Source organism: Amblyomma americanum, chromosome 2 (assembly GCF_052857255.1).
Source record: "Amblyomma americanum isolate KBUSLIRL-KWMA chromosome 2, ASM5285725v1, whole genome shotgun sequence".
In the NCBI taxonomy this organism is placed as follows: Eukaryota; Metazoa; Arthropoda; class Arachnida; order Ixodida; family Ixodidae; genus Amblyomma; species Amblyomma americanum.
The window spans coordinates 178,039,782-178,060,820 of NC_135498.1; the positions used below are offsets into that span (position 1 = coordinate 178,039,782).

Here is a 21,039-nt window from a genome sequence, read left to right on the forward strand (position 1 = left end):
CTGAGCACTCGGGTGACGTGCACTGCGCGCATCATGGGCAAAACAGCTATCTTTCTTACTGTAACTGAATATTGCCTCAGTTAGGCTAATAAATTCAGATTGCAGGCCACTTTGCTATGAGCAGCTTGAAAACTCCGTCAATATGAAGCAAAAAGAGGAATTTCACTTCCTGAAATTACCTGCCACACCTAGCAGCCCCCTTGCAGCACACTAGAAATCAAGCCAATGAAACACCACTGGGGAAGCGAATGTCATGTAGAACGGTAAATAAAACATATGATTTGAGAGGGAAGAATAAAAGGTAAACGAGACGGCAGATTACTCAACCTGCAAAAGTTTCGTAGTCCCACTACCAACATTTCTATTAATAAAATGCTGGAGATGATGAAACAGCAACGAAATAACTGGTCCTTAGAACCCGTTCCTACTGCTTAAGAGAGAAGTAAAGAGTTGTTGTTTTCACCTTAAATTTATTGCTTTCATACGTATTGCATTCAGATTTTATACAACACTTGATGGATAATCATGTCGTGTACTTAAACGCGTATTTCAAAGGCTTGGTTTGCTATGGGGAAAGCTTTCCTTTATTTTCTGATGCTATAACATATTACGCCCACAACCCTTCGTTGTTGAATGCTGCCATTACTTCAATCACAGTCTTGTATTTTTATTTGTGTTTTCCTGTGCGAAAATGAAGGTTTCTTTTTTATAATGCATTTTCCCTCTACTGTGAATACTTCTCTTAATATATGATACCTCTTTATTTTCTGAACATGACTTATTTTTGCCGCAGTACTAGAATTCAAATTTTTCAAAGGAGCTGAGACTACGACATACGTACATGTGTTTAGATTCAGATTCTGCTTCCTTGGGTGCAAAGGATATAAAGACTTTTGATGGACACCTAATCTCGTTGAATATAATCGAAACTGCAGAGCAGGTGTTATCAGTGTTCTTGCAAAAAAAAAAAAAACATGTGTGCGTTTAATTCTTGGAACAAGGAAAAATCGAATATTGATTCGACATTGTGTTTCGTGTTTCGAACCGTTTCCAGATTTAATGGGATCTGTTACTCTAACTACAAACAACCATTGATTATGACGTATGTGGCAATTTTGCCCCTTCCTCAGGTATTCAAAATGGGCTACTACCATGTATTTGCGTCTTGCCTGGCCTCGGCCGCCCTTCTGTTCTTGGGTAAGCCAGCTGCTTTCTCCTTTTTTAGTAAGCCAGCTTGCTCTCGTCCCCACATGCAATGTTCGGAGAAAAGCGCCCACAGCAACGACACGGCACCCTCTCCAAAGCTGTAATCGTTTGCAGCGAAGGACGGCGGCTAATGTGGCTTCAACTGCGGGTTCAGTCGACGTATTCGAAGCCCAACGTCCGACAGAGTGCTGAACTACTCCGACAGACGAAAACTCTTACAAACACAGCACCGTCAGTAATCGCGACGCCTCTTCGCAAGTGGCACTTCATCGCTTTGCAGCCACGCCCAACCTGGCAGTGGCCTTTCAGGCGCAGCAACGGGCCTGAGAAACGCCAAAACGGCCGTGTGAGATGGCACTGCCGATCCGTCCGGGGATGCACTCGGCACAACAGCAGAGGCGCGGCTTACCGCCATTCCCAATGAAGACAACGCAGAAAGCAGTGCTCGTAGCTGGAATTTGAATATTGAGCCCACTGCAGTGAGAACAGCGACGAAAGAGGCTCTTGTAACATAACTCCATACTTAATCCTACTCGCTTATTCGGAGTTTTATGCATAAGTCTAAACCACCGGCGGGAAGCTTCAGCCACCGATTATAGCATTACTAATGGTCGGGTGAAGCTCTGGACCCGAACCGCGGTGTCAAAAATATAAATATATTAGTTGTCGTTATAAAAAAGAATAGCATGTTTTGGCTCACCTGAAGCCTAGCCGTCCGGAAATAAAGAGTGTGCGCACAGTGTTCAAGACTGGACGCCGAAAATTTAAGAATGATTCAGCACGCTTAGGCTAAGCTGCGTGAACGTAAACATTGAGTGCTTTCTTTATATATTTGGCCTATCTTGATCCTCCTTCACTTATAGCCCGTGCCGCTTCAGAAGGTTGAACCCCAGAGTTTACAGTTCTACTTATAACCGCTACACAGACTTGCACTGAACGTCAAGGGGTGTTTCGAAGAGCATGAGCCCTGTCTTACGATCGCGCAATCTGTAATTTCCGCTTGACGAGGCGAATACTAAGGTCTGACGTTTTTTGGGAGCAGTAACCCCATAAAACCTAGGAGAAAAACAGTAATTACGTAAGAGTATTGTTCAAAACTTTTGGGATAGTTATCGTGAAGGTTGAATGTCAATTGAAAGTTCGAGAATATAGCAGCGGTCTTTTTTTTTACTTTCTAGTTGCGTCGAAACGCAACCCCTGCTAACGGTTTATCCCCCACGTCCGCCAGCTCAAAAATAACAACAGTGAGCGAGAGAGCGTCTGCGCGTGGAGAAAGAAAACTAAATTGAAGGAAGTGCACGGGGTGCAGACTGGCACCAGAGGCTAAACTACGAAAATTGGTTTTGGAGAAATTAGAACACGCAGTTACTGGACGCCTTCTGGACACCTCAACTGCGCCGAGAGCGACGGGATGAAATAGGGACTGAACTGAAGAAGGGAGAAAGATGCCCAGTAGTGGAGGGATGCGCATAAATTTCAAAAACCGTGACCATCACTGCTTCGTTCGAATAAATTTGAAAGAAATAAACGGTGAGAGAAACAGAGCGAAGAGACGGGTTTACCGATGTTTGAAAACATGGGGAGTAACTAATTTCATATTGAAACTCAGTGGCGAGCACTGTGACAGCGTGGATGGATGTGATCCAAGTTTTTCTGGTACAGGCTGGAGAGGTGAGCACTTCCGCACTTATTGAGCGCTAATTACGAAACACAGGGCTGTGCGGCTGCACAGAAGCAGGAGGCATCAGCACCATTCCGGACACGGCAACATTTTGAGGGATGGGTATGTATTAGCCAAACTCAAGTTGGCATAAATACATTCAGCATAGCACTTCAAAATGTAAGAACAGAGATATAAAAGATATGTGACTGCCTCTTATATATGCTAAGCGAGCACTTTCGATCTCTGTCTCGTCCACATCACAGTTAAAACTCCTCGCAACATCATGTCACCTTGGAACTCATTCAAATCTTGTGCACTTCCTTCCTAAGATCCGCTTTTTCCAGCACTACAACCGTCACATGTAAAAAGAAATAGAAGTTCACATTTATTCCTTGTATGACTTATGAGCTCTCAGAAAGCAGCGGCAAGAATGGTAGCTTATACAAGAAACTAAACGCCAGCCTTTTAACTTTGCTTTTGCAATCCGCTGCTAGATATGCCGTAATATTAAGAACCCTCTGCTGAGACAGGCTGAAAAGTGTTATTGTGAGAAAGCATGCAATGAAAATAAATATAACTGAAAGGAAGACTTGAAACTTTAAATGGAATTTTGAACGCCCTCGCGCGAAGAGCCTTACCTTTAACGGTACTACGTATGATCACCCTCACGATATCACTAATGTTTTCTGCAATCATTTTCATTATCCGGTATTCATTCGCACTTAATTTCACAACAAAACTTGCACCATTCTTCCCAGTCATTTTATCCTTTTCTAGTTGCCGCTCAGGAAGTACGCCCATCTCTCAACACGCCTAGGATTAGATGGAATTTGTGAGCACCATTTGAAATTCGCTGCGCGCAATATCTTAATGTACTCTTAAGTCTATGCACTCATTCATTCATCAAGACGCAAAACAAGAACTGGATTCTTCTTCGCAACAAACTGATTCCTCTGAAGGAAGCATGCATATCAAAAACTGTTATCAGCGAATTGACATAAAAGCTGTGGTTTACAGACACGTAAAACAGTATAAAGGAGAAGAAATGGTTATATTGAAAAGCCAAACGGTTGGTCTTAGTGGCAGACTGGAAGCTTTACCGTGATCATGCTCAGTTGCGTAAATACGAAACTGCTGAGGTCAGAGACCAATTTTATAACACCGACATTTAAAACAGGCCCAAACCAATAAAAAAAATTAGAAAGTAACTGACCCCAACTACTGGTCACAATCATCAATATTACTACGAAAAGAGAGGCTTGTTCCTTCTGCTGAAGCTGCAGTACAATTAATGACCTATTTCGCTCCGATGTACTGATGAGACTCCGATACCAACTAACCTTCATTTTCGTCCCTGCATTAGTACATGCACGACATAATTATCACTCCCGAAGGTATATCATCAGCCATTAGTCGTGTCCTGGCGACCGCGGCACGTGGCCTCGGCCATATATGCCCTAAGGTACTTATGCTGGCAAAACCTGGAATCTGCCATATTCTTGCTGCTATCTAAAAAGAGTCTATTAATACAGGATGTGTTCTCAAAGATTGGAAATTTGCTCGCGTCATCCCTATTTTCTGTCTGATGAGCAGACATCAAATCCAACTAACGAGGGGCCTATATCATTACCTAACACATGTCGCAAATTACAGGAGCATATTGTTTCATGACTTCAGTGGCAGCGCTGGCAAAAAGAAGGGACGCGATAGGACACAAGAGTAAAGAGCGCTGGCAAGTGTAAAAAGCCCAGCGCTTTTGAGTCTTGAGTCCTAACCCGTCCCTTCTTTCTGTCGGCGCTGCCACTGAATCCTTTAACAGCTAGCACAAAAAACATCAAATTTTGGATTATATTCTGTACATCCGGCGCTTTTCTATGTTCTCTACACATCCTGTTGCACTTTCTTCACTGGTGGCCAGTGCGGCCTACCAGTCTCGCACAATTTCTTTGTGCATACGTAGCAAGTTTTTGCCCATATTTTCTCATCAGCTATCAGCAATTATCTCGAGGAAGAAAACATTTTTGTCGGCCAGCACGAAATTTGCACGGACAATCTTACGAAACACAGCTTTTCTAGCTAGTTTCCGATCTTCAACACGCCGTTCGCTCTCGGTCGCCGATAGACGCAATGCTTATATACTTCAGAAAGGCCTTTGATAAGATTTTTCTTCAGCCCCTCATTACCAAACTTATAGGACGGAATATAAATATAAAGGTGAATACGTGGATACATAATTTCGTCATAGCCTAATCTCAGTTTTTGTTAGAATCATCTCCACACGCCCATGTGAAATATGGTGTGCCGTAGGGTTCTGTACACTTGCCGATATTGTTTTCAATTTATATCACTGACATAAATAGCAACGTATGCTCTAAAATCAGACTATTTTTAGATGATTGCGTGATATGTAGACAGATTACTAACACCACTGATGCCATTTTTTTACAGACTGATCTGGTCAAGCTTAGCGATTGGCGGAGAGATTGGCAAACGGAGATTAACGTGCCTAACATGAAGTCTATTACGTTTACGATGATGAAAGCAAAACCCTATAATTATACAATACGCAACGTCAAGGTGGATTTAGCATCTAGCATAAAATATTCCGGCGCTTATTTATCATCCTCCTCTAAAGCGCTTGGCTTCATTAGGCGCAACTTATATTCGTCCAACACATCAACAAAACTTACGGCTTGCACTCCACTAGTTCGATAAAAAGTACAATTATCATCAGCCTGACTACACCCACTGCAGGTCAAAGGCCACTCCCACATCTCTCCAATTAACTCTGTCCTTTTTCAGCTGTGGCCACCGTATCCCAGCAAACTTATTAATCTCTTTTTGCTATCGTATTCTTAATCTCATCAGCCCACCTAACGTTCTGCCGCCACCTGCTACGCCACGACCAGCGGTTCTCTTGCCTTCCCGTTAGATGCCGTTTCCAAGCCCATTTCTTCCTTTTGATTTCGATTAGAATGTCATTAACCTGAGTTTGTTCCCTGACCTAATTTGCCCGTTTCCTGACTCTTAACGTTACATCTTTCATTTTTCTTTCCATATCTTGCTGCGTTGTCCTTAATTTAAGTCGAACCCTTTCCTTTAGCCTCCACATTTCTGCATCATAGCGGAGTACCAGTAAGATACAGATGTTCATTACTTTTCTCGTGAGGGTTATTGTTAAACTGCTATTCATGATCTGAGAAAGCCCGCCATATGCGCTCCACCCCATTCTTATTCTTTTAGCTATTTCTCTCTCTTGATCCGGATCAGCGGTCACTACCTGCCCTAAGTAGAGGTTTTCCCTTACCACCTCCAGCCCCTCGCTACCAAATATAAACTGCTATTCTTTTGCGAGACTGTTCAACTATACTTTGGTTTTGTGCATGTAAATTTTTAGGCCCGCAGTCCTGCTCTTCCTGGCTAACTCATTGATCGTGCTTTGCAGTTTTTCTCCCAAGTTTCATAGCAAGGCAATGCCATCAACGAAGTGCAGATTACTTGTGTATTCTCTATTAACTCTTATCGCCAACTGTTGCAAATCCAGGCTTCCGAACGCCTCCTGTAAGCAGGCGGCGAATAGCATTGGCAAGATCGCGTCTCCCTGCCTGACACCCTTCCTTACTGGAATTTTAAAGCGAAAACTTTACTGGCCGCGAACTACTAATTTCGCCATCGCGGTGCTCCGAGGAGGCACCTGACGTCACAATGCGCGCCTCGCGGAGGAGCCCTCCCCGCATACAACCCGCACAACCCATACAGGTAGCTCAACAAACTACCCCCCCCCCCCCCCCCCAACACTCAAGCGGCAGGAAATGGTAGGAGAGAAAATGGAGGAGGCAGAAACAGTCAGAAGACCCCCACTTATACGAAAAGGAGATAACGAAACAGACATATGGGTAGAGCTAAAGAATGAATGTGAAGCAAATAGGAACGCGATAAAAGCGATGCAGACAGAACAAAGAGAATTCATGGCGCAGGTCATGGCTGCACTCAGCCAGATACAAGAGAATATAAATCAAAGATTTGAAAGCATAACAGCAGAACTGCAGGCGCAGAGAACCGAACTACAAACACAAAGAACCGAGCTGATTGCCTTTGGAGAGCGACAGAAAAACTTAGAGGACACTGTTACTCAAAATCAATATGGCCAGAAACGCCCTAAATAAGTCTATCATTTGGCAGTGGAACTGCCGAGGATTCCAACGCAAGCGAGCGTTACTGCAAAACTACATACACACATTATTAGAGAAGCCGCTAGGAATAGCGCTGCAAGAGACCGGCAAATTAGCATCCCTCCCATGATATCAGGCGTTTCACAGTGATAAAGGGGAAAAATCGCGGGTAACAACCCTAGTGAAAAAAGACATAGCAACAATTGAACACGATATTCAATCCAGGAACAAAAAGGGAGTCTTAGTGGAGATGCTTACGGGTAGGAAAGAGGAGCCCAGTCTCTTTCTACTAAACATCTACTCAAGCCCTAAACAGAAAAAGATCAGGTTCAGGGCCATCTACCGAAAAGCTCTAAAAGCAGCGGGAAAGAACCCCCTCTTCATCGTAGGAGACTTAAATGCGCTGCATGTGGTGTGGGGATACAACAGGAAAGACGGCAAGGGAAGGCAGCTGTGGGAGGATATACAAGAACTGAGCCTCTCACTACACACCGACCCAGGAAACCCAACTAGAAAAGAAAGTGTTACCGCGGACACCACACCCGATCTAACACTCTCCAAAAACACCAGAACAGTAACGTGGGAAAATACAGGACAAGTCCTTGGCAGCAACCACTATATAATTGCCACTACGCTAGTGCAGGGAGTCAAAGAAAAACGGTTAAAACAGCCAAAAGTCACAGAATGGGACAAATTTAGAAAGCGGAGGGAGGAATCCTCAGCCGCAACCATCACGGACCTAGGAGAGTGGACAGACACACTCAAAAGACATGCCGTCGAAGCAACGGTAACTCTAGAAGGCCAAGACGCCCCACTCATAGCAGACAACAAACTACTGCACATGTGGGAGGCAAAAGGTAGTCTAGAAAACCGGCTCGAAAGTCAGAAATGGAACCGGAATCTAAAAAGAAGAATAGCCAGATTAAATCGCGAAATAGAAAAATACGCACTACAACTATGCGAACAAAATTGGTGCAGCAAATGCGACGATATAGAAAAAGGCATGAGTCTAGCAAAAACATGAAACATTCTAAGACACTTACTAGACCCAACCCAATCCTGGTCGCAGACAAACATAAGACTAGCCATGACGCGACATAACTACGACGGAACAGACGAGAGCTTCATGGACGAAATCGAGCAAACATACATAGGAAACGTGACTCGCACCAGCCTACCGGAATATGGGGGACCCCCAAATGAGGAGCTAGACGCACCCATAACGAAGGCTGAAGTGAGAGCGGAAATAATGAGGCTTAAAACGAAATCAGCCCCAGAACCAGATGGAATAACAAACAAAATGCTACGAAATCTAGACGATGAGTCGATCATAGCTATGTACAGCAGGTATGGGAGAAGGGTGAACTTCCGAAACAATGGAAAGAAGCTAGCATCATACTAATCCCCAAAACGGGCAAGCCCCATAAGCTTGAGAACCTCTGGCCGATTTTCCTCACATCGTGTGTAGGGAAACTAATGGAACATGTAATCCAAACGAGGCTAACCCGATTCATGGAAGATAATGAACTATGGCCGAATGAGATGGTCGGATTCCGGCCGGGCCTAAGCACCCAGGATGTGATGTTGAGACTACAGCACGACATCATAGACTCGCGATCGAGAAATATAAAAGAAATCCTAGGTCTAGACCTCAAGAAAGCTTTTGGCAATGTAAAATACGAGGCAATCCTGACAGAACTTCAGGAAATAGGCGTAGGAGGCAGAACCTACAATTACATAAAGAACTTCCTGACAGACAGGACGGCAAAGATAAGATACCAAGATTTGGAATCGGAAGAAATAGAGCTGGGAAACAGAGGTACCCCACAAGGATCGGTACTCTCCCCACTCCTCTTCAATCTGGCAATGAGGGGTCTCCCAGCTAAACTTGGGAGAATAAAAAACCTAAATTTCAGCATGCATGCTGACGACATAAACGTCTGGATAAACAAAGGTAGCGACGCAGAAATAGAGAACAAGCTGCAAGCGGCTGCAGATACAGTGGTAGAGTACGTAGCAGCTAGGGGGCTTGCCTGCTCACCAGAAAAATCAGAACTCTTAATGTACAACCACAAATCATTAAGGGTGAAAAAAGACAGCGATCTCAACATCATGGTCGGAAACAAACCAGTACCCAAAGTAGACAAAATAAGAATATTAGGTCTTTTCATTCAAAGTAACGGATACAACGACGAAACCATAAAGAAATTGGAAGGCTACGCAGCACAGATGACTGGGACATTCAGAAGAATAGCCCTCAAGGGAAGAGGGCTAAAGGAAAGGAGCCTAGTTAAGCTGGTACAAGCGTACGTCATCAGCCGACTCAGCTACGCTACACCATATCTAAAAATCCGGGCCTCAGAAAGAGATAAATTTGACTCAATAATCAGGAGATGCTACAAACGAGCACTCGGAATACCCATAAGCACCTGCACCGAAAGACTTCTAGCATTGGGAATCCATAATATATGGAAAGAAATAGCCGAAGCAGTAAGGACCGCCCAGCAGGAAAGACTCAGCCAAACATACACAGGCAGGGCCATTCTAAGCATGGTGGGACTGCAGACGGACAGAGGCATGCAAAAGAAACAGGATATTCCAAGAAAAATCAGGGAACAGCTGAGGATTGACCCGCTTCCCAAGAACATGCATCCCACCTTCAATAAGGAAAGGAGGGAAAAAAAGAGCTGAAGCACTAGTCAAACGCTTCAGCGAAGTAAACAGCGAGACAGTGGCATACACAGATGCGGCGAGCGGCAAACTGGGAGCAGGAGCAGCCTCGGTAGTAGATGGCCAAGGTAAAGCAATCTCGGCAGCAACAATACGCAGCCGCAATCCAGAGGTAGCGGAAGAAGTAGCAATAGCGCTTGCTTGCGTAGGCACCAAGGCAAGTTACATAATAAGCGACAGCAAAACAGCCATATACAATTACGGAAGGGGCAGAATAGCACCAGAAGCGGTGCGAATACTAGTTGGAAGGAAAATTGATAGGAAAAGTAGCCTCATATGGGCCCCAGCTCACACGTCAGTTCCAGGCAACGAGGCGGCGCACCTCTTAGCCCGAGATCTCTACCTCCGGGCAAGAGCAGAGCCGGCCGATTGCAAGGAGCTTGACGCGAGACTACAGACATACACGGAGATAATAGAAAACTACAGATTACAGCGAAGAACTGTCCCTCCACCGGACAAAGAGCTCGGGAACAGAGAGGCAACAAATTGGCGCAGATTACAAGCAGGAAACTGCATAAATCCGGTATGGGCATCACACGTCCTGAAAGACGATGACATAGACGATAAATGTAAGGAATGCGGGGAGAGGGGAACCCTCGACCACATAATCTAGCAATGCACACACTCCCCAGGGGTCAATGAAAGAATAAATAGTAGAGAAGCCTGGGAGATCCTTCTGCAAAGCGCGGACCCCGCCATGCAGAGGAAAGCCATCCATCTGGCGGTAGAGGCCACGAAGAGCAAGCAACTCTTTGCCTGCATCTAGTCGCGGAGGCCCCGGCCCCTGCCCCTAGGCCTGCGCGCCAGGGGTAGGAAGTAGGGGGTCTCCATTTCTGATGGAAATAAAAGTTTTTGGAATGGAATGGAATCGCCGCGGAGCCGAACCAGTCTGGCCGGCCCGGCGGCGGCTGGCGCTCTCGGCGCGAAAGAGAGACATGCTCCAACTCTCAGCCATGCTGTCAAAGTGCGCCGAAGCCGCCGAACACGTTGGAGGCCAAGCGCAGTAGGAGTATAATTTGGCCGAAGTAACGTCGCTGTGCAGAGCGCGCGCGCGCGCTACGCCGGAGTATAAACGCGCCTTAACAGAGCCTGCGCTTAACCGCTAACCAACGTATTTGGTGGCGGCATCTATGGGATCAACTGAAACCCCCCGCACACTCACTGAATAAAAGATAAACTGTGCCGAGGCTAGGAATTCAACCAGGGCTTTTGGCGTTTGAGGCGGAGACGCTACCACTCCGCCACGACGGCTCAAGCTTTAGCCATGAATAAAGGCGCATCTTGTGAATGCACACTTCTCATGCAGAAGTCTCAGCGCTTTCGCTACGTAGATCCTGGCCTCACAGCGGTAGGCCATCAGCAATTTTTTTTATTGCTGAATTTATGGAGGACTATAGTAGCTGTGGAGTCGTTATAGATATATTCCAGTATTTTCGCAAAGGACACTTTTACACCCTGATTCCACAAAGCCTTCATGGTTGCTGAGGGTTCCCCTCAGTCAAATGCTTTCTCGTAAACTATATTGCTATATATAAGGGGGTGGTTATATTCTGCACATTTCTCTGTAGCCTGAATGACAGTGTGAATATGATAAATTGTCGAGTATCCTTTATTAAAGGGTCTCTGGTCGTTTCTTTGATTCAAGTTGAAGGGTGTCCTGATTTTATTAGCGATTACCTTAGAAAATAACCTGCAGGAAACGGATAGTAAGGTGATCAGTCTGCAAATGTTCGAGTCCTTGACGTCTCCGTTCTATGAATTAAGATAAAGTTCGCGTTCTTCAAAGCTTATGGTACGCTTGGGGTTTTAAGGCGTTGCTTATACAGAATTGACAGTTTTTCTAGCACTATCAACTCTACGTGCTTCAAATGGCCTGCTGTTACCTGATCCTCACTGACTGTTTTTTGCCTTTGCATTTTTCCTAAGGCTTTCTTACTGCCTCTTTCGTTACTGACGGGATGACGGATTTCTGCTGGCTACGGCCTTTCTCATTACCGTTCCGATTACATTGACTGCTGTATTCATTTTAGTAGAACTCTTCGGCTACTTCAACTATCTTATCAATATTCCTAATGGCTTGGTATATGGGGGTTTAACGTCCCAAAGCGACTAAGGCTATGAGGGACGCCGCAGTGAAGGGCTCCGGAAATTTCGACCACCTGGGGTTCTTTTACGTGCATTGACATCGCACAGCACACGGGCCTCTAGAATTTCGCCTCCATCGAAATTCGACCGCCGCGGCCGGGATCGAACCCGCGTCTTTCGGGCCGGCAGCCGAGCGCCATAACCACTAAGCCACCGCGGCGGCTATTCCTAATGGCATTGTCCTCCTTGTCTCTAAACGCATACATCAGCTCTTTACCTGTGCCTAGTTTCCTCTTCACTGTTTTCAGGTTGCCTCCGTTCTTTAGAGCATTGCTCAAATTTCTCCATAATAAACTTGCTTATGTCGCCTACTTTGCAATTATTGACTAACTCTGATAGCTCTGCCAGTTGTACTCGGCCTGCAGGGTTAGACACTTCCTTGCTTTGTCGTTCCTTAATCAGATCTTTCGTCTCATGAGATAGCTTGCCGGTACCCTGTCGAACCACCCTACCGCCTACTTCTACTACCCACTTCATATTGATAGCTGTGAGATTATTGTCCATTGTTTCAGTTAGACAGTCAGTCAGTTTTCATTTGCAGGAAAATCACATCCTGCGGGTGGCAGAGACTAAAGGCATGGTTGCCTGACGAGGTCTCTGCCCCCGTAACAAAAGGAGCAACCTACAGCAGTACGGCAAAGATCTGGTTCAAAAAAGAGAAGCTGCGTTACAGATAGTACACGCATACATACAACATATGGCTGTACTTAAGCACTATGGACAGTTTTTTTTAAAAATCACATTGAAGATTCACTCAAATATCACAAAAAACACGTAAAAAGAAGTCAAGAGTTGAAAACAAAATTTACATTTATCTTTGAACATTAGGGTCAATTTCCTCAGTTAAAGCAAACTATCTCTTCTGTTTTGAAGAACCACGTTGCGCATTCAAAAGAGACAAACACAGGAAAAAGCCAAGAAGACGGAAAGAGCACTCTTTCCGTCTTGGCTTTTTCCTGTGTTTGTCTCTTTTGAATGCGCAACGTGGTTCTTCAAAGCAATGCACCAACGAGCCCAACAAGAAGTTCTCCTAAACTATTTCTTCTGCATCGATATCCTAGTTACTTCTACTTTCCTTCTTACTGCTAACTAGCTAATGAGATTCAAGTCTATGCTAATTCGAGACACTACCAATCTGTGGTCGCTACAATGAACATTTCCGAGGACCTCCACATGCTGCAGGATGCCAGGGTGACCGCATTATGTGAAGTCTAATTAGTTGTTAGTCTCGCCGTTGGGGCTCTTTCACGTCCAGTTCCTGCTTTCTGGTTTCCGTAAGAATGTACTCATGATCCGGAAAATCTATCTGCGAACTTCTAACTATACTAAGCCCTTCGAAATCCCATTTATTAGCCGATAGTTTCTCTAGTTGCACTGATAGGCTATAGCCTCAATGTATAAGGTTATAGCGTTAAACGTTGCCAGGTCAAGTTTCTAATGGCGGCCCGTCTCGATCCAGAGATTCTGTCCATATTCCGCTGTGTCAAAGGCCTCACGGCCACCGTGGTCAATTGCACCGCAACCGGTGCGTATTGGCGGCCTAGGGTTAATAGCTTTGTTTATAGAGGATTCTGGGCAAGTACCAGACCAGGGTGGCCATATCCTGATCTGGTGAGGGAGCGCGGTGACGGTTATGGCCACCGAGATCAGGCCGCACCCCAGGCCTCCTTATATATTTCCACCGACACGGTGAGTATTTTCTTTCGAGTACGGTGGCGATTTGCGCCGCACCGCGAATCGAACCTGGCTACTCTTGCACGCGATGTGGAGGCTCTACATTTACACCAATCCTAGCGGTAATATTAATATATCGAGGGTCCCGTTACAGTCTCATGTCTCTGGGATCCTCGCTGTGTACCGTTGATTATGTGCTCATCTCCTATGCGCTCAATAGATTCTTATCTTTAAAAAGGCATCTCTAGATGAAATATCTATGAAAGAACTGCGCTCATCTGCCCGCTAAGAGGAAAGCCGCCCCGGTTGTGCTTCTGCGTCAATGCGAGAACTGTTCCTTCCCTTGATGAACACAATCAATCATCTATTTTCATCTCAACAGCAGCTCTCTGATTCTAATACTCAAAATTTTGTAACAGATAATCAACATGGGCACTTAAAAAAGAAAGCTTGCACTGGATATCCAAAGCGTTTCAACTTTCTGCAATTATTCTTGAGGGCTTCTTTGGCTTACATCTAGATTTGATCATGGATCAAAAATAAAATGCTTAGCTGGAGCACTTTGGCAGCGTGCAAAAGATAACAGATGTGCTGTTATATTTCATGGACTGGGCGGATGAAGTTTTTGGAAGACAAAACAATTAACCTGCCCTATCTCTCCAGCACACAAATACCAATAGACCTTGGTATCACGCCAATGACAGCGCAAAATTTATAATCATTGGGCTATGCCTCACTGAAAAAAAACATCAAATACCACTCTCAAATACACAGACGCTGTTTTACGTTTTTGTTTTCAGGATATGAGCAGTGTGCTTGAAATATTTGCCATTTACTGCAGGAATCTTTCTAGCGTCATGTTTTGTAAACAGGATCAAGAGCAGGTGTTAACCGTTTATGCCGTTAAACGGCTAGGGGCCTACTGGGTTACGGGAAGTGGGGAGGCGTTGGTAACACCGCGCCACAGAAGCCTCCAAAACGAGTCTCCACAGCGACACAGGGTTCTTTACATTTCCTACGCTGCACAATCCCTTTGTATAAGGAGTGAACAAAAGCCGTGGAGTGATTGGGATGAATTTTGGTGAGACCCTAGCAGAACCAAGCTATACTCGGCAACAGGTTTCCTTTGCAATGGAGGGAGGGCCACAGGTGCGGAACGTCCCTAAATGCGGGACTAAACCAAGAACATTCGCAAAAAGATGGCACGCCTGACCTGCTGATGTCTCGTTCTCTTCACCGTTTTCTTACTCCGTCGCTGCTGTAGCTGTTGCGGTCTATGGCACCTTCCTTTAACCGGACATGCTTTTAAGATTCGTTGTCCTCAAGGAAGTATTGTTACTTGCGTCTGTAGTTTTTAGAGCCCGCAGGTCTGAGCGAAATATGCTTTAAAATTGCAAATACTCACAATATACAACTTTCTAATAGAAAAAAAATAACTGCATGCAAGCGAAGACTAAATTCCACTGCGTAAGACGACGCGACGTGTTACAGCTACGTAGCTTCCGCTGGCTTGCGAAAAAAATATTTTCATGAGACGGATGAACGAGATAGTTGGCATCTCATCGGGACGGAACAGCAACGAAAAGGCTGTGCATTTGTAGCCTAAAAACAACGAATTAATGGCGCATTGTCATAGCTGCAGCAAATCTATGTAAAATTTAAAACAACAACACCAAGTGTATGAAGCATGTTAAAGCACTCTTTTTTTGACAGCCCGAAAGAAAGAAGTGAAAATGTGAAGACTATGGTTGTTTAAAATTAAAACAGTTCTTCATTATCCCGAGTACCATCCTTTTTCTGCGCTGTTAAGGACAGAGCAGCGCGTGAATTTCGAACCACAACCTGCAAGTTTTGGCAGCTGGTCGCATTTTGAGCAAAGAATCATTCAGTTGCCCCTACCTCTCTTCATATCGCAAGGCTGCTCCTTCAGCCCCTCACTGGCTCACCTACCAGTTTTACCAGTGTATACATCGCAACATGTAAAGACCAGGAGAATCGAGTATACAATACTCTGAATACATTCCACAAAAACATCTTGATGATTGAGCATACAACCTGCTTTTCTTCGTGTTATTGGTTGACCCGTGAAACACCGATGCTCTCAAGATTTTACAATTATAATATAGGTCTTCCATAAAGGATCAGTCGTCAGTAGAAGTGTTGTTCTTTCGGTCTCACTTGTGAACGTTTTTATGTTGCGCTAATACTTTTCCAAGGAACTGGTGCACCAATTCGTCCAGCAAAACGCTTTACTCTAGTACTTTTCAGTTGGAAACTTCTACACCACTTCGACTGCCAATTTTCTTTAACCGTTTGAATAAATTCTGAATGTATGGAGCAATCGCAACCTTTCCTGTGGCACTTGCACTATCAACACGGTGATCGTATGTTCAAGGTTCTCAGCAACACACACGAAAAAATCAACAGGATATCGAGCCCTAGACACGCACCCCATTTGCGGGTCTAAACGGGATGTCATAGCATGCATGCATTGTTTATTAAAACATTTGTGATACAGAAAAAGGTTAACAGCACATAATGTTACATCCTTTCAGTGCGCCGACGAAAAGGATAAAGCGGCTTATTTGCTTTCGGCTCAAATCCTTAGCAAACGTGGTCTCCCAGGCATGAAATCCGGAGATCTAAGAAGCGTATTTACAGCATTCGTGGAAACCTCATCGTTTGTCAAAAAGCGGATTGAGGAAGTGCTGGCTGAACGGCTCAATATTGTTACGTGACGGCAAGCCGATGAAGAGAGGGCTACATGACAGATCGCGATAGAATGATTTAATGGCGGTGGGCCTAGCGCGAGGCACGATGGCCGGGCGCAAGAACGCGAGCGTACGCATTTCATATAGCCGCCGTAAATTGTCTCTATTTCTTGTGTCGCATCAAATTTGCCTTTTATTAGATTTGAGCGAGTGGGTCCCTAACACCACCAGGACTCTGTAGCCACCAAATTTCACCAGGTGGGCCCAATTTTCGCTTTGCGAGGGGAGGTTTTCACTTTGCCAAGGGGAGCGGGCTCTAGGCATAACGGCTGCGTCGCTCCCGCGGCGGTGACATCGACAACTTTCAAGATGGCTTCTCAAGCCCCTCTAAGGGGCTACGACCCTTTCGAAATGGTCTGGACGACTGTTTCGGCTACCCAACCTCAAGATCCCGCGGAACCTGCACGTTTCGAGCACGGGGAGCTTTTTCAAGTTGTTAACCGGCGCGGCACAGCCGGCTCCAACATGGCGGCTGCCACATCGGCGGCATCTCAAGCCAAGCAGCAAGCCGTAGCGCACGGGCCTGCCTCATCGCGCAGAAACCAAGCCCAGTCACGTCAGTGGAAGCCCCCTCCTATGCCACAGATGAACTCTCAAGACTACGTATACTCATCATCAATCCCAGGATCACCGCAGACCTAAGGAATACCTTCCGACATGGTGAGTTGTGCAAAGCTCTGAACTCGGACCTCGGCATCTCTACTGCCGAGAACATTCTCTACATCGTTCCCGCCTCGGAGCAGAATCTGCTCGTTGCGGGCGCACGGAATCTGTACCCAAGCGAATTCTTGTCCACACGCGAAGGCATCCTGCCCATACACGGGCATTTGAAACAAACCGGGGACGTGTGCCGCGGCGCCATCGGAGGCGTCGCCCACGCAGAAACCAGCGCAACGCTCGCCGCCCAAATCACCTGGCGAGGCGGCCATATTGCCAGCATTCTCCACCTCGGAAAATCCTCAAATCGCGGTGATCAGCTTTGTGAGAAAGGTGGTCCCACGGTACGTCCGGTACAACGGGGAACTCACCCCCGTTCGAGAATACAAGTGAGCCGTGCCGGCTTGTGTGAAGTGTGGTACTGTGAGACACCGCGCGCACACTTACCCCACGCTGAACTTGTCTAAGTGTGGTCTTTGCGGCCAAACTTCGACTGTGACGCAAAACGGCCGTGCCTCACACGACTACAACCCAACCTGTGCAATCTGTAGACAAGCCCACCCCACGGGCAAAAAAAAATTGCACGGCAAAATTCCGGCAAAATTCCGCCGACCTCACCTAGCCAGAGCCAAGCCCTCCCAACACAGCATATCCGAGAAGCCAGCGCCTGGAAACAGGCAAGGTCCCCCCGCCGGCGGAGCCAATGGCGGTGCGATACGCAGCAATCACGCCACCGGCTCGCAGGAGGGAGACGTCAACGCGGCCTCCTCATCTCTCGGAATGAAGTCAACGGGAGAGGAGAAGCGAAAGAAGAAAAACAAGAAGAATAAGCTGGTGCTTCCTAGCGGAGACGACGCCCAGCACTTCCCCGCCCTCGAACCATCTGGAGCTGCCGGAGTTCGCGCCCCGGCGCAGCAACGACACACTCGGGTGAGCAGCTGGGCAGGGGTCGCCTCCTCCCCTTCCTCCTCCTCAGCCACTTCCCCCTAATCGGCGTACGGCGTAGATGTCGAAAGCCGCAGACAAAATGAGCAGCTTAGAACACAGATCGGGCAGTTGCTCACCGAAATTTAATATTTAGAAGAAAAGCTAGCTGCTGCGACGGGTATCCCGAGTTCCGACGCCATGGAGAGTGAGCCTGAACTGCCGCCCGCGTTCAAGTCGGCAATGCAGGCGCGTCTGACCTCCCATCTCTAGAAAATGGTAGAAACGGCGATGAACTGCATGCAGACGCAATGCTCGGCAATTGTTCCGTGCAGCTATTAGCCGCTGCATGAAATCGAAAATCACCTGAACGGGCCGGCGATTCGAGGGGATCCGAGCCTTCAGCAGGCACAAGGAAATTATCGACACGCCCAAAATGTCTAACCCCGCACCCCCACCCGGTGCTGGCTCTAGGCCGGAGTCCCATCAGCCCCGAGCTCTCACCTCCAATCCTAATGATGGCAGGACGGCCTAACGAGCGTTCCCAGCTTGAGAAAGCACACAAATTAGTAACCGTATCGCAATGGAATTGTAGAGGCTACAAGGCTCCGCAGAAACGCGTGAACCTGCGCCTCTGCCTAGAAACTATCGAGGCTTTGTGTGCCGTGGTCGCCCTCCAGGAGCCAGGAGCGGAGGCCATGTTGCCTAACTCCGCGACGTTCCAGCGAGACCCCTCGTCGTGTTTCGTCGTACACAAGTCGTACACAGCCACCGAAATTGACCTCGATCTCAATATATAGTACTCGTACGCCATGGTAAGGATCCTTCCCCTTCGCCGATCGGATCATCGCCTGCACGTACTTAGTGTATACTGCTCACCGAAACTGAAGCGAGTGACCTTCGCTGACATCTTTAGCCGTGTACTTAAAGAGGCCGACCGCGACCCCCGGCTGACTTTCTACCAGCCCAATTCACACCAGCCTCTAGACCGTCATCTGCACCAGCTTTGTGTGCTTCTCTTCCTACCGGGCATCAAAAAGAATGCTGATTTATCGTTGACAGCTTTAAAGCAGACCACTGTAGAATATTTGCATGAGAAACACGGACACCGACTGCACGTATACACCCATGGCTCAGTGACCCATTTCCTTAGTCTCCGTGGTCATCCCCGTAAGGACCATAGTTAAGAAAGTGAAAACATCACACCGGACTGCATCGACAACTGCAGAACTTATTGCTATTCGTGTCGCCATTGAACATGTACGTGAAGGAACACCCCAGCAATGGCCTGTTTTCACAGATTCAAAGGCAGCCCTCCAAGTCTTACAATCTGCTCTTCCGAGAGCTCCACCACACCGCCATCAATAAATGCACCATATTGTTTAACAATGGCTGCCAGGACACAGCGGCATCGCACGCAACCAACGAGCGAACGAGGCCGCGCGAACTCCTCACCATGAGGGTGATTGTGTGTCGATCCTCATCTCGAGAGCCGACAGAGCGGGTAGGCTTCGACCACTGGCGCGGGACATCACGTTTGCCGCGTGGAATTCAGTGCAATTTTCGAAGTCGCGTTTGGAAACCTTGGACCCAGATATGGAGCTCCGGCTTGTATCCGGCCTACCACAACGTGAAGCAAATTTGCCGTGTCGCCTATGGCTTGGTGCAGCTTTCACCAAGCATTATTCTTTTTTAATTGGAATAGCTGATAGCCCTGCCTCTGCCATTTGCGAGTGTGATGAATCTACAGCCCACATTCTTTTTGAATGCCCTGCCTACAGCGCCGGAAGGAAGTCTTTCTGCAGTGCACTGGAGCGTCTAGATCAGCGCCCGCCGACGGAAACAGATTCTCGGCCACTGGCCGCGGCGGTCGTCGGCGGTGAACGCCTCCAAGGCAGTTCTCTGCTTCTTGAAGACTTCTATCTGCACGATAGGCTCTGAGTGCACCATACGCTGTGACTTCAGATAGTGACTTCAATTTCTTACTACTCTCTTTTCTCCGTCATATTTTAATCCCCTCACCCCTTTCCCCCTGTTCAGGGAAGCAAAGCGGTTATTCTTCCGGTTAACCTCCCTGCCTTTCGTCCTCCTCAATGCTCCTAGCCATCTATGGAACTATCGTAACGAGGAAGTGCGCGGACGCATGCTAGCGGAGTTGGCGTCCACAATGGGGCTCACCGTCCACACCGACCCAGCATACTCTACTCGCAAAGGCGACCCGGTGACCCGAGACACATGCCCGGACCTCACTTTGACTCGCCACATAAGACACGCAGACTGGATCAACGCCGAGGATACCCTCCGGAGCGACCAGTGCATCCTCAACACCACTGTTTATACACACCTTCTAAAGCGCCTCACTACACAAGCACGCATCCCAAATTGGACCAACTTTCGCCAATGTTTTCTAATCGAAGCCAAAACGAACATCACAGAACAGGGCTACACGAACTGGTCCCGGTCAGTCATAGCGCACCATCGCTCCGACGAGAAGGTGCAGCTAATAGAGGTTGCCACGGACGTAGACAACCACCTCCTCCACCTCTGGGAAGCGCGCCACTGCCTTAAGCGCCGCTGGAAGAGCCAGAAACACAAGAAGCTCAAAGTGCGCATTGCGGACCTCAACCGGCAGACAGCAGAGTACGCGGCCCATCTAGCTGACTCCAACTGAGTGGACGGCTGCAACACGGCGGCGAAGCAAATGTCGAACCGCAACACATGGCGGCTCTTACGATCCCTCATCAGCCCAACACAGACCCGAACAGAAACGCATAAGCAACTACACAAAGCCAGGGACACATTCGAAGGAAATAAAACGCAGTTGGCACAGGTAGCGATCCCGGTGGCACAGGCGCTCCGGGATCGCTACCTGTGCACAACTCAGGACGCCCGCAGCTCGGCCTACTCCTACGCAGGTAGGGAAAACTCGGAGTTGGACAAGCCTTTCCGGACTTCGCGATCTGAGGGCCAGTCTGGCCAAAATGAATAGGGGCATCGCTTCGGGCCGGGACAAGGTCACCGTCAGGCGAACTTTCTTGATTCAGCGGACCAGCGCCTTTTAGAATACATCAATGCGATCTGGACGGGGGAAACCCCC

General features: G+C 47.2%; 1 protein-coding gene across 1 annotated transcript in view; it reads left to right on the forward strand.

Moving 5' to 3' along the window:
- The window catches only part of LOC144120265 (uncharacterized), a 36,535-nt gene extending 15,922 nt beyond the window's left edge, over positions 1–20,613 (forward strand). Inside the window, exon 2 of the mRNA XM_077652662.1 lies at positions 19,983–20,613. Within this exon, the coding sequence (XP_077508788.1) occupies positions 19,983–20,613 (631 nt within the window). The remainder of the gene's footprint in view (positions 1–19,982) is intronic.
- The last annotated feature ends 426 nt before the right edge of the window (positions 20,614–21,039 follow it).